Source organism: Seriola aureovittata, chromosome 2 (genome assembly GCF_021018895.1).
Source record: "Seriola aureovittata isolate HTS-2021-v1 ecotype China chromosome 2, ASM2101889v1, whole genome shotgun sequence".
NCBI classification, from domain to species: Eukaryota; Metazoa; Chordata; class Actinopteri; order Carangiformes; family Carangidae; genus Seriola; species Seriola aureovittata.
In genome coordinates this window covers 4,517,889-4,539,207 of record NC_079365.1, presented here as the reverse complement: position 1 = coordinate 4,539,207, position 21,319 = coordinate 4,517,889, and the positions used below count along the sequence as shown (strand labels likewise).

Here is a 21,319-nt window from a genome sequence, read left to right as displayed (position 1 = left end):
CTGGTTCGTCTTTGGTTCTCACTCACTCATCCACTTTCTCCCTTTCACTTTCCCTTTTTTTTTTTTTTTTTTAAGGTAAAAACTCAACATAATTTGACATTTTATGACATAACTTTCATTTAAAAGTCAGTGTCATCAGGAGTAACTCTGCTGCCTCGTTCTCATGAGAACACTAGTGAACACCAGCACTGACTTGCAGGCGGAAGTACACATGTTGTAGCAGTTTGGAGGCTTATGTTTGACCAGTCAACTTGCTGAGCGACACTGTCGGACTCACGACTCTCGCAGTTTAGAAAAAAAGGATTGATCCACTTTTATTCCATGCATCCTTCTTCCCTGTCAAAATCTGGCACCTACATTACCCACAATGCAACTCAACCACGATCAGTGCAGTTGGAGATTCAGGTGTGTTATTGTTGTAGCAGCTAATGCAGCCTGGAGCCTCAGACACATCTGAGAAAATGGGCTACAGAGGTTTTCTTTTCATTTCTAACCCTTCGCCCCCAATCTCAACCGACGTTGACTCAAGTGACATCACTTGAGGCAGCTTGTCAGACTTTGCCTTTTGTGTTGCCACAAAAGACTTTATCACATATACAATAATAATCGAGACTTGTAAAAAGACTTTGGCATGTCGAATCTGCGGCGTTCGTCTTTTACCCAAAAACTCTTCCTGGGTCATCAAAATAGTCGCCCTCATAAAAGCCACAGGAATCTGAGAAGCTGGACCCTTTTGTTAGTCGCAGTAGCAGCTACGGTCAAAGACCCAAAACTAGAATGAGGTTCTAAAAAGGTTCCTGGAGAAATTCCTGTGGTTGAAAAGGCTAAAACGAGGTTCACTGAGACACATGCTTCAGTCTTAGAAATTTCACATATCAAATTTTAGTCTCAAAAAGTTCAACAGTGCAACAACTATACACATAATGTGAACTTGTATGACTTAAGGCTAATTTGATAAACTGTCAATTTTATAGAAACATATATTTCTTTAACTAATGAAATATACTGTATGTATACAAGTATATCATTTAGATATATATAAATATGTAGTTATACCTTTCAAATGTCAATCCTTCAGTATGAATGCTCTGTTTATTCATTAGTAACTTCTGTGTGAGTATGAAATCTGAGCAGGTGATATGTTTCATAGTCGTACAAGCTTCAGTGAAATGCATTCAGTGGAGGTTCAAACTGAGTTCCTGAATGAAGACCTGATCATGGTCCGACCCACACTGTGTGCACTTGTGTGTGTGTGTGTGTGTGTGCGCCACTTAAGTACATGACGTTTGTGTGAAGGTGAACGTGTCTTGTGTCTCAGATCGCCAAGCAGCAGCAGCAGCTGATCCAGCAGCAGCACAAGATCAACCTGCTTCAGCAGCAGATCCAGGTCAGCTCCTCTCAAGACCTTCACATGTCGTCATGCATCACAGCCAGCAGCACCAACGCTGTTACCACGTCGAAACCAGACGTTTCCTCTGCAGGTCTGACTCCTGTGCTTCACACAAATGAGGCTAGAACTTTTATGTAAGGTGTATTTGTCCTGCCTTGTCCCAGCAGGTGAACATGCCCTACGTGATGATCCCGGCTTTCCACCCCAACACCCAGCCCCTCTCGGTCAGCTCTGACCCCCAGATGACCCTGCCACTGCAACCAATCCCCTGCAAGCCAGGTCAGTCATTGAGTTAGCAGAGGTTTTACAGTGACTTACATTATACTGTGAATCCAAGGTTGGAATGGCAAAATTAAGTTAAAATATATATATATATATATATATAACATGCAACATAATACTTTATATATCTACAATCCACACATGTTTCAAATGTCTCTTCTGTTGCATTGTGGTCTAAAATAAAAAGCAGTTATTTTTTGATACAGTGTCTGTCAGTGGCTCTCTCACTGAGTACAGCATACAGAGTGAATACAGATTAATGATTTAATAGAAAATGGACTACTACTGCATTCTGCCTGTGCTCACATCTTTAGTCCACCACTTGCACTGTGAAACACAGTTGGTGTTTAAGCTAAATGAGTTTTAACTGAATATTCCAGAAAATCAGTTAAATAAATTTGGACGCATTGAGGTATAAGAGGAGCGGGATGCAACAATATGAGGTAATTTAAAGGTCACATATAGTATAAAGGTAGATGTCCATGTGTTGTTTGATTATAGATCAGGTCTAGGTTCTATATTAATATTGTGAAAGTATCAAAGCCTCAGTCCACAGAGAAATGCACACAGCGCACAGAGATGTAAAAACTATATTGAGATGGTTTTTAGTTCTTAAAACCACAAATATATCTTCTTATGGATTAACACTTAAAATAAAACACAGAAGAAGAGGAAAATATGGACCTTTTAAAAAGTGACCAAGTGAACAAAAACAATGTGAAAAACATGATGGAAGCATTTCTGTCTCGTGTTACAGACTCATCACACAGATGTGATGATTTCATCTGCAGCAGTTTGAGGCTGGCTCCTTTGTTGGTGCTGGAGTTCGATGCTCCGCTGCGCTACCAGAGGTTTTGTCAAAATACGAAGAGCCAGGTGCTGCACTGTGCCCTTGCAACTGGGTCATTATGTCTAAAATGAACTTTCAAAATCATAGAAGAGAAAAATTGCAATTCTTAGGTGAATCTCCCCCCACCGTCCCCCACTAGCCCTTACAGCCAGGAGCTACACTATGTTGATAAGGTTGTGTTGTTCCAGGTATCGCTGAGATGATTAACTGTGATCCTCGAGGGTGCGTTTGAGTAACAGATCTATGATTTTTAAGGCTTATCTGGCACAAAACACTGCACAGTGGTTTAATATTATATCATCAGACAGGATTTTACATCTCTGGAAAGTTATCACCGCAACCATGACTTTATCTTTCATCGTAACATATGTGAGGTAAACAGTAGAATTACTTATATTACAAAACAATCTACCAGCAAGGTATACTTGCACATATTAGATTAACAAACCCATTGTGTGAAGTCAGGTTGAACTTCTTTTGTCTTTTATCTTATATTAGTAAGCATGAGATTGCGTAATCTGTGGATTATGGTAGCAAAATCCGTTTCTGTTTGCACCTAAAATCAACCCAAGATGTGTCCGATCAGTCATGTTCTGTATTCGGTTGAGTCTGTCTCTAGTTTCCATTGTGATCTTTTAATAATCCTCCAAGGTTTCTCTCCAGTGCTGAGAACACTGGGGTTTGTCAGTTCTTTCATAGCCTTTTCTTACAAACCCTGTTATATAGGAAGAATGAATACTCAATTTATCTGACAATAACTGTGTTCTCTGAAGGCCAGAAACTTTGTGCTGAAAAGTCGTCGCCATCAGCGCAGCTCTAGTTCCATGGGCTGCTGTCCGCGCTCCAGCGTCTTCTCACGAGTGTTTCTGAAGAGAAACATAAGTATATTTGTGCTCTTCAACCGAAGGCCTGTTTTATAGAAAATGGAAAGGAGTCGGTGAGACACAAACGTAGACTTCAATTGAACAATATGGTTGATAGCACCTTTCATACACTTGTGCTTGTACAGTTAGCAGGCTATAGAGGGCACATCTTAAAAAGCCACAGCATTGTGCAGTCTTGCTTTCACAAGTCTTAAAAGCTGTGCTCGCGGCTCACCTTGCCTTCTATATCTTTTCAAACCTGTCTGACACAAGGTCAGTCTTTAAGACATTGTAGGTGGAATTTGAGGATAGCCATTCATTTGCTTTCTTTATTTCAAGAAACATGTGCATCTGTGTGTGAGTGCCTCAAAATGTTTTCACAGATGAATTTAAAAGAAAGAAACGGTAGGAGGGCTGTTGGGTTGTGTGGAAGAGGTGAGCTGTAGCCAAAACCTGAAGTTGTCTTTTCTTCGATGTTATGGACAGAGTGAAGCCCTGTGCTGTTTAATTTCATGTTCGTAGTGTGTTCTATTTGTTTGCTCATTTGAATATCAACTTCACTATCAATTGGACGTTGTACTTCGGGGAGTTTCCCTGTAAATCCAAACAATGCATCTCATTTTTACCCATGCTGAGAATCATGTTAATCCTGTGGCTAATGAAATTCTCTGTTTCAGAATGTTTTTATAGAACTGTTACGTTTAAGTTATCAAATGTGAAAAACATGCAATTTGTTAAAATTTATCTGAACATATCCAAACATAACCTAATCCTGAATTCTCACCTAGGGGTGGCGACGATCTTACTTTATCATATGATCTACTTTTCGGATGAATTGCACATAGCGCATCATTAAAAGTCTCTATATTCAATATTAAAAGTTCAATCGTTTCGAACCAGCCCATTGTAGAACAGCTAGCCCACTAACTGCAGCTGGCGACGGCAGGCCTTGTTCTGCTCTGAAGCCTCAGGCAGTTTTGTGTAGCTGCTCATGAACCAGTTCTCCACCTGAGCAGCACAAGAACCAAAGTCACCAGCTGCAGTCCAAGATGGTGGAGTTACAGTCTGCTGGCAGGGGAAGAGGAGGTGGGACGGGCAGGAGCTATCTGCTCAGCAGCAATTGAACTTTCAATGAAACACTTACATATAGCACCTAATAAATAAATAAATAACAGCGCTGCCCATAATACTCCACATGAACTAAGCAAAAAGTTAGTTCTTTGGGACGAAGAGTAGTAGTGAGCAGACAAACATCCGAAAGAAGCATCAAAGTGGCAGAAATCACAACTTCTGGTCATGACTTTCACAATAAGATCAGAGTGAAAACAGGATGCAGATTGTGATTGTGGATTGTGATTCTACCCCACAAGGTTTTCATATGATGTGTTTGGCTCGCCCACCCCTCGTCTCACCACTCGGCAGCCATCTTGGCAACGCCCCAGGGCAGTTATCTCCGGCTAACAAGACCAGGCCCCTATCTAAATGAATGAGAGAGCTATAACTGCACTTTCAATTGTCACCTTGATGTAAAAACTGCAAATATAGAATCACCAGTCAACTGTAAAATAAAAAATCTAAAAGTTTGGTGACAAAAATAAGGTTTAAAACACGTATGGTTTCGCTTGCATCAGTGCAACAACATCATTTGCTTTATATGTTTCTGTTCTGACCTGTTATATGGTTTATGTGATTATTTATTTCATACTGTTTTTATTTATTGCTTATTTATCTATTATTTATTCATCTATGTATTTTGGGTATCCATAGTGTTTATGTAGCAGGGACTTGGTACAGCCACTCTCTGTATTTAACATTTGTGCATCAAGCCGAGCAAGCGTGCTCAGACATCTGAAGCTGTGTTTGCAAGTAGTTTTGATTCAGAAAACTTTACATCTTCCACAGCTGTGGACTATCCCATGCAGCTGCTACCAAACCCTCATCCCACCCCCGTCAAGAGGAGCAGTGGTTCCTTCCGACAGGTACAGTATCACTGCAGCATATGGATTTTGATGTCAGCCATGTAAATGTATATCTCACAGTGACAAACTAATTTCCCAACTTCTGGAAACACAAACATTAGTAATGCGTACAACTACATTGCAGAGTTTATATCTCCAAAATGCAAACATTGTGTGGGAAGAGTGAAATATGACAGTGTGTTTGCTTATTGTATAGTGTGTGTGTGCGTGTGTGTGCGTGCGTGTGTGTGTGTTTGTGGTTGAAGTGATGATAAAGAAAGTGAGGCTCTCCAGATTAAACAGATAATGCACTTTCTTGGTATTTTGGAGGCTGAAAAGCATTTGGAATACACCACACCCTCTGTTCAAAGGTTTAATGTGTGTGGTACAGATGTGTGTGTGTGTGCGTGCGTGTGTGTGTGCAGCATGAACTGTATTTGCACGGCTTGTTCTCAAGCAGAGATAGAACAGCAAAGCTTAAATAAACAAAAGGGGAGAGAGGATGAGGTGAACATAAAGACAAAAGACCAGAAACGCTACAAAGGTGTGACAGATGCGCTCCGACATGCCAAATCTGCCGTGCATAGCCGGAATACATGCACAACCTCGCCCTTTGCAGTTACGCCTGAATGTGTGTAAGTGGCCCCACCCCTCTCATCTTGCTCTCGCTGTGTGTTTAGGAAGCCAGTCAACCCTTGAACCTGACCTCCAAGCCGAAGGGGCTGGAGCTGGGGAAAACACCCAGTCCACAGAGCCTGGAGCTGGGATCGCTGGGGCTGCAGGGGGCCTACAGACCCAGAGATCTTCAGAGAGAAGTGTCCCACAGTCCGCCGCGATCTGCCCTCAGTGAGTTCCACTGAAGTGGGAAATCATGATCACAAAGGAGGAAAAAAAAAACTGTTGTGCTCTCATAGCTTCTCTGAGATGCTCAAATCAAAGTTACAGGGTTTGAACTGCCTTCCCCTGGGCCAGTGTTGTGTACATGCATGAGGCCTCCCTCATGTATACACAGCAATTTCTTAAAGATACACTGTGGAGTTTGTGACCACTAGTAGTGCTATGGAGCAATGTTTTTTTTTTTAGAGTGGCTCCCCATTTTGTTTGAATCTTTGTGCGTGCACACAGGTGATGTTTTCACACTATTCCATTGATTGTCAATTGGTGTGTCAAGTAATGGAGCCATGAGCCAACAAGAGCAGGGAAGAAGAAGACTGTTACCTAGCAAGCATGGGTGCAAACAATATAAACAATTTCAAATTCTTCCAAAAAACGGCTTTGCAAATGTTTTATGAGGAAGGGAATGCATTCAGCGAGTTGATTCGGCCTCAAGGACACACGGCATGTTTTGAGGAGTAACACTGAAAAACATAACTGTGTTTACAAAAACATCCTTAAAGTCACTGTGTGTAGTCCTTCAAATTACTCATAATCTTTCAAATTGTGCCAATAGCACTGGGAGGCACAAAGTCAAATCAAGCCAAAGTCGAGCAGTTTCAGATTCTACACATACCAGCTTTAAAGTAAAGATAAAAGTCATGTTGTTCTATTTTTTTCATCACTGATTCATACCACAGCTTTTATCTCCTACCTCTTTCTTTCAAAATGTCACAAAACAATGCATTTCACATTTCTAAGTCATAGTCTATGTAAAGCTGTTAATAAAGGGGAAGTTAGCACTAGCACAAATAGCAGGTGTTAGTTAATAGATAAATTAGAGAGGGCAGTTTACAGAAACTCAAATTCCAAGAAATAACCCACAGCACCACCCCCAGTGTTTGACTGACTCTGTGCCAAGCACACATACCACAGTAATGGTCGCTTGACAGCAAACATGCAGTTAACGTCAAAGCAGCAACTGTGGGTCATCACACTGAAAATGCTTAAGAAGCAAACTGAAGCTGTTTGTGCGCACATGAAAAACTTTAATGTACAGTGGTTTAATGAACAGTTGCCTAATCTTTACTTTGTATTTTTGAAAAGCACATTTCATCACAGCTGCCTCTTCACTTTTCTTTGTCTAACACCATTTTCATTTATCACAATCTTGTTCCTCATTTTTTTGTTCTTTTTCCTCCTTCTCACCCTGTGTTCTCGTCAACAGGTTTCCTCGGAGACGGTGATGTGGTCACCCAGGCCATCCATGATGCACAGCAGCTCCTGAGGGGCCACAGCAGCGGCGGGCGAGAGAGGGAGCGAGACAGGGAGAGAGAGAGAGATGGCGGGGGAAAGATGGTGAGTTGATCCTCAATATACACAAAATGAATGCACACAGTCACAAGGTTTGTGAACCTTTTCTCACATGCACATTATTAAGTAAATGTTGGCGAATGTCTGAAAAAGCACCTGAATTACTTTTACATTAAAGCTGTGACGGCAATTTTACTAATTCACACCTTTCCGTAACACTTCCAACATGGCAAAAATCTGAGTTGAGTAGCGCAGGAGGAGAGGAAGTAAATACACATTTCACACTTTTACCTGAGGCTTCTTCACATCTTTTTTTCACATCTCTTTTTTCTTGATGGTTTTACCCATAATTCCTCTAATTTTTTTTTTTTTTCTTAGTTTTTAAAGGTCGTCTCATTACTCCTCTTAGAATAAGCTGATACAGACGTCCAGATTCACACAAATATCACATTTGTGTGAAATTGAATACACAGAAAGTATTTCTGCGTTTTTCAGTCATCCGTCTCACGAGTCAGTTTATATTGCGTTTTACTCACACTAAATACTGGCAAACATGAAGTGGCAAAAACTGCAGTTCCTCTAATGACCACTAGTGTCTGGCTCCAACTGTGAGTCAATCCCCATAGACTCCCATGCGAAAATGTCCAACTTTACAGCAGAAATAAACATGTTTATAGCCTGGTTCATTGAACAGTTTTGGTTTCTATACCTAATTTCCTCCTCATGGTTGAACTGTACGGGGTGTGAATTTTTATATTTTTATATAACACACCTATTTACATTTTATTAAGGCTTCAAGTTCTGCATAACTTTAGGGCGTGATGTTTTGAGTGACGGGTGGGTGAGTGTATGTTTGCCACAAACCAGGCAGGCACTAAGATGGCAATGGCGGAGCAGCTCACTCTGAGCTTCAAAACCGCTCTTCAGAAACCTGTGGGTGACGTCACGGAGGCTTCGTCCATCTTTTTTTACAGTTTATACTAAACACACACGGGGCACTGGAGCAGTTGCTGCTACTCTGCTAACGTGTTGCTCATGCTAGGCCTCCTGTGTACTGTCCGCACCTACAGTTTACTACTTGCACAGTCATTCAGATCTTCAGACAAACACGTGCAGGCTATGTGTCTGTTTACTTCAACCTGCAGCAACTGATTTTTTGGCCATTGGGGGGAAGAAGCAAAAGCTGTGAGCACAACACTGATCAATAGCTGTGTCCCAATTCAGGGGCCGAATCCTTCGGAGGACACGGTCTACGAAGGTGTAGCCCTTTGTAGCGAAGGCCGAACCAAAATGAGATGGTCTGGTGGAGGATTTTCACTTTGCGTCACTAGCTGTGCCTGCCTTTACCGTTGCATTGTAAAGCGTGGCTCCTGTCGCCTAGCAACCTTGACAAAACGTAACCTTTTTTTCACAAACATTACTGGCGAAGCAATGAATCTTGGGATAGGTTGGGCCCAGGAAAAGAAGGCCGCATTTTTCAGCTGCATTTGAAGAAGCCTCCTAAATAGGAGAGCCTGGTCTTCAAATGCAGCTTCCGAAAGACGCTAATATGGTAAGATAGTAGCAGACAGGTGCTTATTTACATATCCAGCAGTTACATAGCAACATTATCAATTACTTGGAGTTGTGTTTGTGTCCACCTGATGAATGTAACTCCAGTATTTTCTCTCTTTTAGCTCTGTTTTTGGTCTCTACCAACTCCCGAGGGAAATATCTGGCTCTTTAGTTGCTCAATGATCCACTATGTTCACCATGCTTAATATGAAGCAGCATTCTCAGTCTCTCTCTCTCTCTCTCTCTCTCTCTCTCTCTCTCTCTCTGGCTAACATGCGAGGGTCTAATGAGGGGTCAGAGTCAGGTTTAGGGTTACAGGGAGTTGTGTACTCCTCCTGAGGATTTAACTGACGGAGGATTGTCCTGGCTGTAGTATATACACACACACAAGCATATTGTTTCAGCTCATTATTTTAGGTGTTGCCCTCTGGAAAGTACTGAGAAGTAAACAGACAAAGAAGTTATGTCTCTGTTGTTTCCATTATTAGTAATTGAAAAGGAGCTGCCTAGTCAGTACTCCCTGACAAAGATGTTATCAGATGCTGTCATTCTACTTTTATGTGCCACTCTGAAAAAGTACAAAATATTGTTTTAACTGCACACACAGACTTTAGTGGGCCTCATAAATCTTAGTTTTCTATGTAGATGTATTTATTTCTGAGTGCTATTACAGACTCTTTTACATATTTTATTTTAAATACATATTTCATCTGGAAGCGAATTATACAAATCCTGCTTGTTATAGTTTGCTTTGGTTCCTTTAAAAACTGTCTTCTATTCTAGTCTTGGTTTTCCTTCTTTGAGGTGGCTGCAGCTTTGGTCCCAGCCTCATCCTGGAGCAACAGCTGTTGCAGCCTCACAATACCACAAAGGCCTCAGTGTGGCATTGACTGAGCCACCTGCCCTCTCTCTTTGTCCACAATAATACTGTACTCTGCAGCTCTCCTCCTCTACTCCATTATCCTGCTCCATCTCGCCTGTGCTGCTGCTTTAACCCCGATACTGTTTACTGACCTATTTTGGTATTCCACTCCACCGCACAGGGATAAATAATGTTTTACAGCACGCGAATGAATGATGGATAATACACCGATGGTGTGATAGTTGTGCAAATGCAGAAGTTGTTACATTCCCATCTCTGCCTTTTCTCCTTCACCTTTCCTCCCTCAAACAATAAACACCATTCTTCCTCCTCTGTAGTGTTGTAATCCCCTTTCTTTGCATTTACAGCCCTGCATTTAAACAGCAGCTGATATGGCGAGCGTGTCGTTTCTTTACCTTAAATAGCTCTACGCGAAACACATGCGTGTCTTGAACACACCCCGTGGACATCAGGTCATCTTTTTACTGCAGTCGAAATTCAAATCATCGCTTTGTGCTCGAGTGTGAATATTTGTTTGCCCTCACAGCATGTCTGACTTCACCTGTCTTTGTCTTTTTTATGTGCGCAGGATTATAAAGATTCTTCACACAGTGAGAGAATCTCTCACTCCGAGCGGGGTGAAGACAGACACGGCCTGCCGTCCACTGAGGACCACCTCAGCAGCGACTCTGAGGGTAGGAGCCTGTTTGTTTCAAAGGCAGTATACTATACTGTTTTATTATTGCCTCCCAGAATATCACATTGACATATAGGTATCCAAAAATAACTTCCACCACCACCTCCAGATTCAACTGTATCAAAAAACATCAATGAGAAAGTAGAGTAGAGTTTAATGAGAAACTGGTGCAAACATCAGGATGGAGAATGTAGGTGGGGAAAGTGAATCACAAGATTCAGATGAACAATAGGATGTTTGTGGGAGAAGAGAACCTTTTAATGAGTAATGCTTAATAAGCAGGTGAGCTTAAAGATATTCACCAGTTTTAAGGGTGTAACAGAAAAAGTTTATAACAAGTGGTGTACCACTCCTTGGGACAGAGATTTATTTAAGGAGGAATGAGTAACATATGCCAGCTCCTGGTTGGTGTGGTCCCCTGAGTGTAGCCCTTTTTTTTTTTTTTCCTGTAGGTGCCCTGCCCGTTTCGGTCCCAGGCAGCTACGCTGAGGCCCGGCCCCCTCCCTCCTCAGGCCACATCAAGAGACCCATGAATGCCTTCATGGTGTGGGCCAAGGACGAGCGCAGGAGGATCCTGCAGGCCTTCCCTGACATGCACAACTCCTCCATCAGCAAGATCCTGGGTGAGCCCAGCGCTGGGTAGGGGTGGGTTTCGCTCTGTGTCTCTATTCTGAGACGCTGCCTGGAGCACGTGAGGTCACAAATATCCACCTGCCTCTCCAACCGGACACACACACACACACACACACACACACACACACACACACAACACACACACACACACACACACACACACACACACACACACACATACACACACACACACACACACACACACACACACACACAGGCCTGAATCCCTTTACTTGGACCAAACATTTACATTCCTTTCTGTTGTGGAGAGTGAGTGTGTGTGTGTGTGTGTGTGTGTGTGTGTGTGTGTGTGTGTTTATGTGCAACCACCCTTCACACACACACACACACACACACACACAGACATGCAGAAGTGAATACACACATGCATGCCTATTTGCATATCAGTAATATTTGTGTTTTAAACACACAGTTTTTAATATTAGCTACTTATCTGTCAATGTTCACATCACTGTTTCCTCCAGTGTTCTCTACGGTGGTGGGCTGATTGTTTTCACATCAGTTAGTGCACAACCTAATATCACACCTGCCTGTTTGAAGATGTTTTAACCACACCTTTACCCAGAGAGGCGGAGCTTCACTAATGAAATCATCTTTGACTTGGCAACGATGAAAACACGCATTCTCATCTGCCACGATGAACACAGTCCAGTTGATTCTGTTTGGACTCCACTCTATGTGGTTAAAGCCAGTCTCAATGTTGTCAGTACAAATCATGATGCTCCCCTTTAATCAGTGAGTTGACCATGATGATGTAATGTTAACGAAAATGTGGTGATCATTAAAAGATGTTGTATAATCTATTTTAAAAGGTAACTTCACAAAGAAGAAATAATCTCCCTCTTACAAATTAAAAGCTGAAATCATAGTGAAACATGGCTCTTGCTACGTTTCAGCTTGTCAAAGTTTTTACCTTAACAGCTTCGTACCTCACCTCGCAGCTATGACGAGGCTCTCTCTCTCTCAGTCTGTGTTCATGTGTGTATTTGTGAAACATCACATCACTCGTGGCCCAAGAACCCAAACCCAAGTCCGCATTTAGCCAAGAATGATGTAAATGTTCTTCCTCTTTCTCCATTTTATCAAGCGTGCTCCGTTAGGTGACCCCTGTCGTCCTGTTTACACAGGAATCCTACAGTTCAGGTTTGAAGTGTGGTCAATTTGGAAAATTTGCACCAACATTTGCAGAGATGTGATGGTCTGCTCGTAGGTCAAGCTGGCAGGTGTGCGGTCATCCCAATGGCTCCGAAACGTTTTAAACATAAGATTCATTTCAGTAGATAAACTTAGGCCTCAGACTGGAAAACTTTTATTTGTTGCTGGTTCACAGAAAGTAAAAAAATAAGGTTGATGTTTTTATTTATCAGTAACTGCAACAAAAAAAAAATTGGATTGCCCAATATAAACTAAAAAGTCAACAACTTGCAAATAATAATGCACCAGCTGGAAATTGAACACATTGTTCCTTCCTGTTCTACTCTGTATTGAGAAAGCTCTCAGGAGACATATTTGTTGTTTAGTGCTTGCGGTGTGCAGTCACTTCATTTTGAAGTCTTCTCACAACCGCTGTGACTGCTGTTCAGCAAAAGTCACTTAGCATGCTCTCGCAGATGTATTGAGTGATATTTTTGAGACGGTGAGTCAAGTAAGTTTCAATTGTGATGTCAAAGTTATCACAAACTGAAGTAAAAGAAGGTTTGACAAAAGGACTATTTCATTTTTTAAGATTATCCTTTTGGCATTTTGCCTTTCCTGGACACAGACAGGAAACAGAGTGAGACAGAGGAGCAAAACATGAAACTGATGCCCCCCCCCCCCGGCTGGACTTTGCCAGTATATTGCACGTGTCCTAACCACGTGAAATTACCTTATTTTAACTGAAAAGTAAAACAATGTATTTGAAAGATAAGCTTTAGCTTTCGAGTGGTACGTTTGAATTTAAACTAATTATAAGGTGACTAAAATCAGACTAAGAACTGTCAAAATCTGAGAATGACTTGTTCAGAGCTAACACACGAATCCCAGCCAAAACAAACACATAAATGCAAAGCTAAATAAACATTTCCACCACGCTCCCTTAGCCAAACCTGACTGAAACCAGCTAGAGAAGTGTGTTTTCACTCACCGCCCTCTGTGCTCATGTGTCTTTGTCTCTTCAGGTTCCAGGTGGAAGGCCATGTCCAACCAGGAGAAGCAGCCTTACTATGAAGAGCAGGCGAGGCTGAGCCGGCAGCACCTGGAGCGCTACCCCGACTACAAGTACAAACCCCGACCCAAAAGGACCTGCATTGTGGAGGGACGGAGGCTGAGGGTGGGAGAGTACAAGGCCATGATGAAGAGCCGTCGGCAGGAACAGAGAGCGACCTACACACACAGGTAGAAGCCAGTGCGCGCACGGAGGCCGGCGTGATATAATGTGAGAGAATTTGTCCCTGGCATACAACAGTGACTATTCACTCAATTAACAAGAGTTTGCTCTGCTGCTTCACACACTGTAGACAATGTCTGCAGCTCCCAGAGCAGTTTTTTTTGTTCTGAAGACACAAATAAAAGTGGAGTATTGATACCGAAGCTGGGCTGTTTTCAGTCTGTCCTTGGCGATGAATAGCATCCCTCGCCATTGTTCCCTCCAACTCCTCCAGCTAGTTAAGCTGGAGGTTGGAACTGTTAAGAGTGGTTGGTTTTCAGTGTTTTTCTGTTCGTGGTTGTTTGTTTTTTGCGTCACAGACGTCACACCGTCCTCTCTTTTAGATTCTCGTTAGAGACAAAACCTTAAAATCAGAATTTCACAAATTCAGTTTTGGATTTCAGTTCTGATCCTTATTTGGGAGTTACAGAGATACTGCAGACAACTACATTTGCATTTGTTGTTTCTGGTGTCTTGTGGGTTCAAGCTGATGTGTTACTTTTGAACTAATATTTTTCTTATAGTCACACTGAAACATTTAAAGTTGAACTGAAATTAAAATGAATTCAAGTCAATGAGAAAGAACCCACTGTAAATCATTTTGGTGCAATATTGTCTCGAGCGGGCACTTAAGAGTTCAACACGGGGAAATGTTTGACGTTGACTACCAATTGCTCTGTCTCGCCACTTGCCATCAGCACAGCTTGACCCATGGAACAGAGCTACCATTAGCAAGAGCCCTGCTTTGACATAATGTGGGACGAAGGCAGTACTGAGTGACCAGAAAGTCACATGTAGTGGTAGTCGGTGTTAACGTCAGCAAGCTAGGTTAACTAGCTTTGCAAACTTAGCAGCACAATCTCCTCGATGTTATTTAACACTCAGGACTCTCCCAGGTAGTATCGATCATAACGGGTTCATGTTATGATCATCAGATGTAATGATTTTGTTTCTGAGAGGTTGTTTTGGTGGATGTCTCTTAATATAATTTACAATATAACCCTAACATTCAAGCCTCAGTTCCTGTGGAGAAGCCAGTCAGTCGCCATAGTTGCTGATTACCCTAACCCCAACCCTCACACAGTAAACTACACACTAAACTTTTTGTGTACAGGCTTGTACCACTGACTTTTAATAAAAGAACTAGATATATGTTGTTAATCTTTTGTACCGATAATTTTACCAGGAGAGTTTCATGTCCATCCAAGCCGTACAGGTGCTTCACCTAACACTGTCTGTGGAAAAAATTAATGGACTTCCAGAACCAGAGGCACCTGGAATAACTCCTTGCACCATGTCACTCACTTACTGCCGTGGGGAACAAACACCTTGAAACTCTGATCATTATAGTGTATATTTCCTTGCACAAAAACAAGAACTATAATTTTAGTTCAAATTCATTGATACATTAAACTAACAGAAAGACTGGGTGTGGTGTGTACATTACCCAGACTTCACCACCTCCATCATATGACAGATAAATATCTCTGAACACTCAGGTTGACTCATGTTATCGTCATATGTTTGTGTCTTTTCAGTCAAACGGAGCCTCAGCAGATCCACTACTCCCACAGCGATGGCCAGTACCCAGGCAGCACTGGCTCAGTCTCCGTGGCAACCATGCCCTTTCACCCCGCGTTGCTGGAGCATTACCTACCGCAGGTCCCGCCCGCCCCGCGTCGAGCGGAGGGCCATTCCACGCCCTCTTCCCTGTCCAGAGAGAGAGAGAGGGAACGAGAGAGGGAGCGACCTCCCTACAGCGAGGGGGAGGAAAGCGATGGGGGAGAAAGGAGTGAGGGAGAACTGGTGCTCCTGACAGACTGAAGTGGGGGGGTGGGGGGGGTGGGAGAGTTTAAAAAAAAAAAAAAAAAAGGAAAATGGAGGCGAGGGATGGGAGGGGCGGTAGCTGTGGAGGAAGGGGTGCTTCTTGTTGACTGACAGTCAGAGAGGAAGAATGGAGGATGAACTAAGGAAAACAGGGAGGGAGGGAGTTGTCACTGAATGAGAAAATTGCTCCTCTGTAAGGAAATGTCACACTCATTCCCTTGTCAGTTAGCACAGTCTCCAACGAAACCCTGCCTCACACACACACACACACACACACACACACATAAAAGCACATTAACTCTTATCTTACTAATTTCCCTTAATAGACATCATGTCATTTTTGTTAGAATACAGGAGCTGAAGTTTTAATGTACGAGGTTTATTGTGTAATCTCTTATGCTGCGAGTTTCCTCCCATGTTGACATCAGGCAAAACAAACGGCCCACAGGGATTAGATTCACCGGAGGAAAGTGTGAAAGGAACCATACAAATTCAATACAATCATTATTTTCACCTGTTCCCCCACTGAAGGACCTCAGAGCAGCTGAGTAACCTCTCTCTGTTTGGAGCAACAGGCCTATGATCGCACTGTATATCATCTGTGTGTCATTATTGCCCCCTGCTGGTAATGGCTGGTAATTGCTGAGTGAAGAGACAGGAGCAGAGAACCTGTCTGTTCATTTTCACTTTAATTATCTTACTTTTGCTAAAAATCTAACCCATGTAACTCATGGCTGAGATTGTCAGGGTTTGACGTTACACAGGTGCTAGGCTATTTAAAAAACAGCATAAATGACAAGGGAAACATGCCGGGTATCAGTCATTGCTTCATGTAAGATTAATGGAAAATTGTGAAAAATGTGTCACCATTGACAGAGTAAATAGTGATCTCTCACTGCACCTAATGGTTTTCAATCCAATACCAATTAAATTATTTCTAAGAACACCTGTTGTTTCCCAGACAGTACATTGAAAATCAAACCCTCCTCTTCCTCGCCCTCCCACATCACACTGTTCACTTGAGCTGTGCTGTGTTATGCTGTATTTGTGTGTCTAACCCTCTTCATAGCATGGTGGGTTGACCTCAGCCTGACCTATTTTTTATACCTCTGTGTTTGCTTCTTTGAGTGTTTATTGATTGTCGTGTTGAGCACCTCCTATCTGTGTATTCAAATGTCTTGTTTTGTTTTTTTTTCTTTTGAGATGCAGCCTCCTGCACCACTGCAGAAAATATCCAAATTCTTTTTTTTTTTTTTTTTTTTTTTAACCTTGAAAAACTGCTTTTCAGGAATTGTCATTTCTTGGTACTAGTGCATTGGGCCTCGTTCCAAACTGACATCTGTCTCAAATTTCCTGAATGTCCTGCATTGGAATTTGTTTCAGATTTGAAGACTGAAGGTGAAACTAAATCACATTTTTGCAGTGACAGATCAATCAGTATGCTATAAATCTTCAGTGCAGCTGTCGTCTCATTTCATCTTTTACTTTCCTGTTCCACAAACATCCAACAGACAGGCAAATCTGTGTGTTTCACATTGGAGAGGGAGCTGTTGGGTGGTAGGATGTACTTGAAACCCTCCCTCTCTTGTTGTGGATAAAAAATGGAGAAAATGTCAAGTGATGGTTATGTGACAACATTGCCCAAAGTGAAAAGAAAACTCTGGTCAAATAATGAGAACACAGACACCTAAAATATTCACAGGGCCTCAATACATCATTAGCTACAGTTATATTGTTATATTATGATCTATTTAAGCACTTAGGAAATCCCTATACTTTGTTCTTTGAGATTAAGGCGGCATTCAGAGATGGATGTAATTCCTCTATGATGGTTGATTTAGAAACTTTTGCTGAAAATCTCAGTTTTTAAAGCAGTACAAGCTTATACGATTAATATGTGTACTGTTAGCAGTGTGGGCTGACATGTCGATTTGTCTCCTGCTGCAAACTGTGTTTATGAAAACTCAAGTAAGAATACAATCTTGAGAGTGATTTCATTTTGTTTTTCTTCATAGGAAATGGAGAAATACTTAGTTCCAATACTAAAATACGGTTACCTAAATGCTACTGATGCTAACGGTTTAGCATACGCTGTGTTAAGTGCCTGTAGGTTGATCAAGTAACTTACAAGCTTTAAAGTCAATGTACTTGCTTAATTTGTAGTGTTAAGTCACAAATTGCTACAGTTTAAACAACATGTAAAAGTGCTAATAACTAGCCACTTTACTACTTTCAGTATGTTTAGCTAGTAGCATGCTACATAGCTAACACCTCTGGGCACATGGGTAGTTTTGGTGTCTTTGTTCTCATGACTCAATGAGTGTGTTGACCAACAGGACAATGTAACGAAAACTTAATGTACCTAAATTACACTGGGGTCAATCCACCTTTAGCTAACCGCAAGGTCGACAAATCAGAATGGCAGGAAAAGACAAATTTCGGACCTCGGGGTTGGGGCTGTGTAGAGTAAAGATGTTGGCTTGTGTGTACAGAGACGAATATCAGAGGAAAATGTTTATTATTTTGGTGGAGACATGCTGCGGAGTCTCCTGTCGTTACCCCTGCTGATGTAAATATAGAAAGAGACTATTTTGTTTATAAGAGCTTGTGTAATTTAAAGGTGTACATTTCTCTATGTTTTCAGAGTTGTGTGTGTGTGTGTTTTTTCCTTGAAAGATAATAAATTGGTTGTGTTAATTGTGTTTGGTATAATTCTTTATAATAAGTATGTGCATGCGTGTCAGGGTTGTGTGAATCTCCCCACGGTTCTCTGGGTGGTTCAGTAATTACTTTGCTCCATAATTCAGGTCTCCCAGAGGACTTTCCCAGGGTAACGCAGCTCTTTTCAGCTCATGCCAACATTCACACATTATATCAGCATGACAGCATATTTTTCCATATTGTATTTTTCCCTGTTATACAGTTTGTCAGCTGATAGGAAGCAGGAGACCTTGTGAAGTGGATAGTTTATCTCAAACACAGCTGAAACTAATGACGCTAATAACGATGTCATCGGTATTGTGCATGTTGTCCCACTGGAACAGACACACCTGAATGGAGCACAGCTGTCATTGGTGTTGGTAGTTAAACCTGTGATTTTCCTGCTGTGACAAGTTCAATGATCTGTTGTGAAAAAGTGGAAGCAAAGTGGTTCAAGCAAATTTCTAATGAGCCATTAGAAAAAGTTAGTCAATCACATGTATTTATAAATGTTAATAAATCAATCATGAGAGTGATTTAATAATTTAGAAATGGATTTGAGTCCAGATGTCCTGTGGCCCATTACAAGGACAGGCAAAGTGTTGTGCTGGAGGAGGCTTGTCCACAAATATGGCGACCCAAAGTTACTTTTATGGCTTATAACTGGTAAATAACACATTAGTAAAGTAAAGACATACTATCGATTAATAGATCCATTAATCCCAGTTTATAAACCCTTTATAAATGGTGCGGTACAAGAAGTGGTATCCATATTACTGTGTCTATCCCATATTGTCAATCTACTATCAGAGCAATGACTTGTTTAAGTTTTAGATTTACATAGGCTTAGTTACTTAAGAACTACTATGGAGCATGAAGTGTTGAGTATTAAATAAGTTAATTCATTCTTAATAAATTGTGTAAAATATGAAACAATAATTTATGAAAATATTTAAGAAATTATTCAAACTCAATTCATTAACATGAAATGTTATTCTCATATTTCATAATTAATTCTAAAATGCAAATTTTAGAATAAGAAAGTTTTTATGAATTTTTGTTCATACTTGGTGCATTTTTTCCTCAAATGACACTTTAGTCACTTTTTATGCCCTCTCACATTTCAGCCAGCCCTGTGCCTCCTCCCTTTCTTAAGCTAGCAAGCTAAACGACTGCAATCAGATGGCCAGTTAGCACCTGTTAGCTAGAGCAAAAACAATGTCAAAGTGATGCTGAATCATGTCTCAATTTAGCTAAATAAAGCAGCACATGCTACTAACTAGCATGTGGCTAAAAACCTAGGTTGAGTTGTGAGATTTGATAATTAATCAGCATCAAAGTGAAGAGTCAGCTTCATTATGACTGTGTGGGAATGATTTGTTCAGATTTGACTGACATTAGCCAGCCAATGCAAGCAACAGCCCACAGCTGTCAAATACTGATAAAATCCCAATTGATGCACAGAAACATCACTGACATAAATCTCTCCACTGCAACGACCAAAGCTGTTGTAGAATAGCATGTAGTAGTTGCATATAGTTCATAATAAGACGCTGATTGAGAATATAACTTTTTATGGCCTGTCTCTTTAAAAATTTGGTGATAGCCCTGAAAAAGCCACTGTAAAACCTTAGGGATATTTGCGGCTATTAAATATAGCAAGGTAATGATGTGAGTGTGTATAGAAAGAGGCAGATATGAAGTCAGAGACATGAAAAGTTGTGTGTCTACCATGTTGGAAGTCATCACCATAGTGTGTCAGCCGGTGTGTGTGTGTGTGTGTGTTTTGGCAGGATGTCCTTCAACAGAGGTTTTTGCCTTCCTTCCTCCTGTCAGGGCCAAGGCACAGGGTCAGCTGGCAGACAGACACAAACAGAGGAGAAAACTGGAGAGTCAACAGAGGACAAGTCAGATACTGGTAGTTTCATGAATTCTCAGCACCTCTGACACTATGAAAAATCAAAAGGAGACTCAGTTGTTTTTTTTTGTTTTTTTAAATCATTTTATATATTTTTATGGAAATATTTACTGACAACTGTTAAATAATTCTTCTTGCCACTCCTACAGAGGTGTGAAGGATCACTGTACAGTAAGCTTTTCACAGTATTTCTTACAGTATTTACATCCTCCATCTCCGCTGGCCACACACACTGACGCAGCATCTCCTTTAGCAGTGGATGAGTACATTTACAAAGTCACATCTACAAGCCAATCACTGGCTCCTTTTACACAGCGCTCTACATTTCAAGTCAAAGCATTTACAAAAAGTAAATATCAGCATACAAAGGAAAACAAGTAATCAGTTAACTGTACAGTGTTTCTTAAAATTAAGTTAGTACATTCACACACAAAAATAGTTAATCTCAAATGAACTGCAATGCAAACTCTCTGAAGCTAACCATTTTGGTATGATTAGAAAACAAAAAAAGAAAATGTGTAAAATGCAATGTTAAATTCACTCAATAAATAGACCCTGTTTACAACTGTTTTCAAACCTTAAAGGCCTAGCACAAAGAGGGAAATCTTTGATAGCCAGCGTGGAACAGGAAATTCAGACAGCCTGTATGAGATAAGAGCAGCCGCCGCAAAAACAGATAAACGTACTGGTCTACAAATAGGCAACGTTTCAGGAACTTCATCGAATATTCACACTAATTCTGTGTTTGGCTCATTGTCACTTTACCCAGTGTGCTTTGAAATATTTAAAGTATGAAAATGATACTTGCATGCATGCGTGCAGTTATACTTCTCATTTTCATCCTACAGTGTGGAGATCTGTTACTGCTGGATAAACTAGTCAAACGTTATTGTCAGTGCAGTCAACAGTGCAGTTTGAGAGTGATAGTAGGTTTCAGGGCTGTTGATGCTAAGGGAATGTTTGAACACTCATTGTGCTTTTAACATGCTGTAAAGTTACTTGTGTTCAGAGAGGGGTGACCCTCCCTATGAAAGTCTACGGGACTGCAATATGAGAAGTGTGTTGAAGCCTTTACAATATAAACTGGATTGAACCATTTCAGTACCATGAAGAATATTTTGGTGCCAAACAATACAGTGGGTAAAGTGACCAATGGGCACAGCTGCTAAA

At 41.2% G+C, this 21,319-nt stretch overlaps 1 protein-coding gene across 5 annotated transcripts in view; it reads left to right on the top strand.

Moving 5' to 3' along the window:
• The window catches only part of LOC130160969 (transcription factor SOX-13-like), a 44,130-nt gene extending 28,602 nt beyond the window's left edge, over window positions 1-15,528 (top strand). For 4 of the 5 annotated variants that reach the window (XM_056363833.1, XM_056363842.1, XM_056363851.1 and 1 more), the window contains 9 exons: window positions 1,319-1,387; window positions 1,555-1,669; window positions 5,288-5,364; window positions 6,024-6,189; window positions 7,445-7,575; window positions 10,536-10,641; window positions 11,096-11,266; window positions 13,457-13,673; window positions 15,243-15,528. In XM_056363833.1, coding sequence (XP_056219808.1) covers window positions 1,319-1,387; window positions 1,555-1,669; window positions 5,288-5,364; window positions 6,024-6,189; window positions 7,445-7,575; window positions 10,536-10,641; window positions 11,096-11,266; window positions 13,457-13,673; window positions 15,243-15,528 — 1,338 coding nt within the window. The remainder of the gene's footprint in view (window positions 1-1,318; window positions 1,388-1,554; window positions 1,670-5,287; window positions 5,365-6,023; window positions 6,190-7,444; window positions 7,576-10,535; window positions 10,642-11,095; window positions 11,267-13,456; window positions 13,674-15,242) is intronic. The other variant, XM_056363826.1, reaches the window with a different exon arrangement.
• The last annotated feature ends 5,791 nt before the right edge of the window (window positions 15,529-21,319 follow it).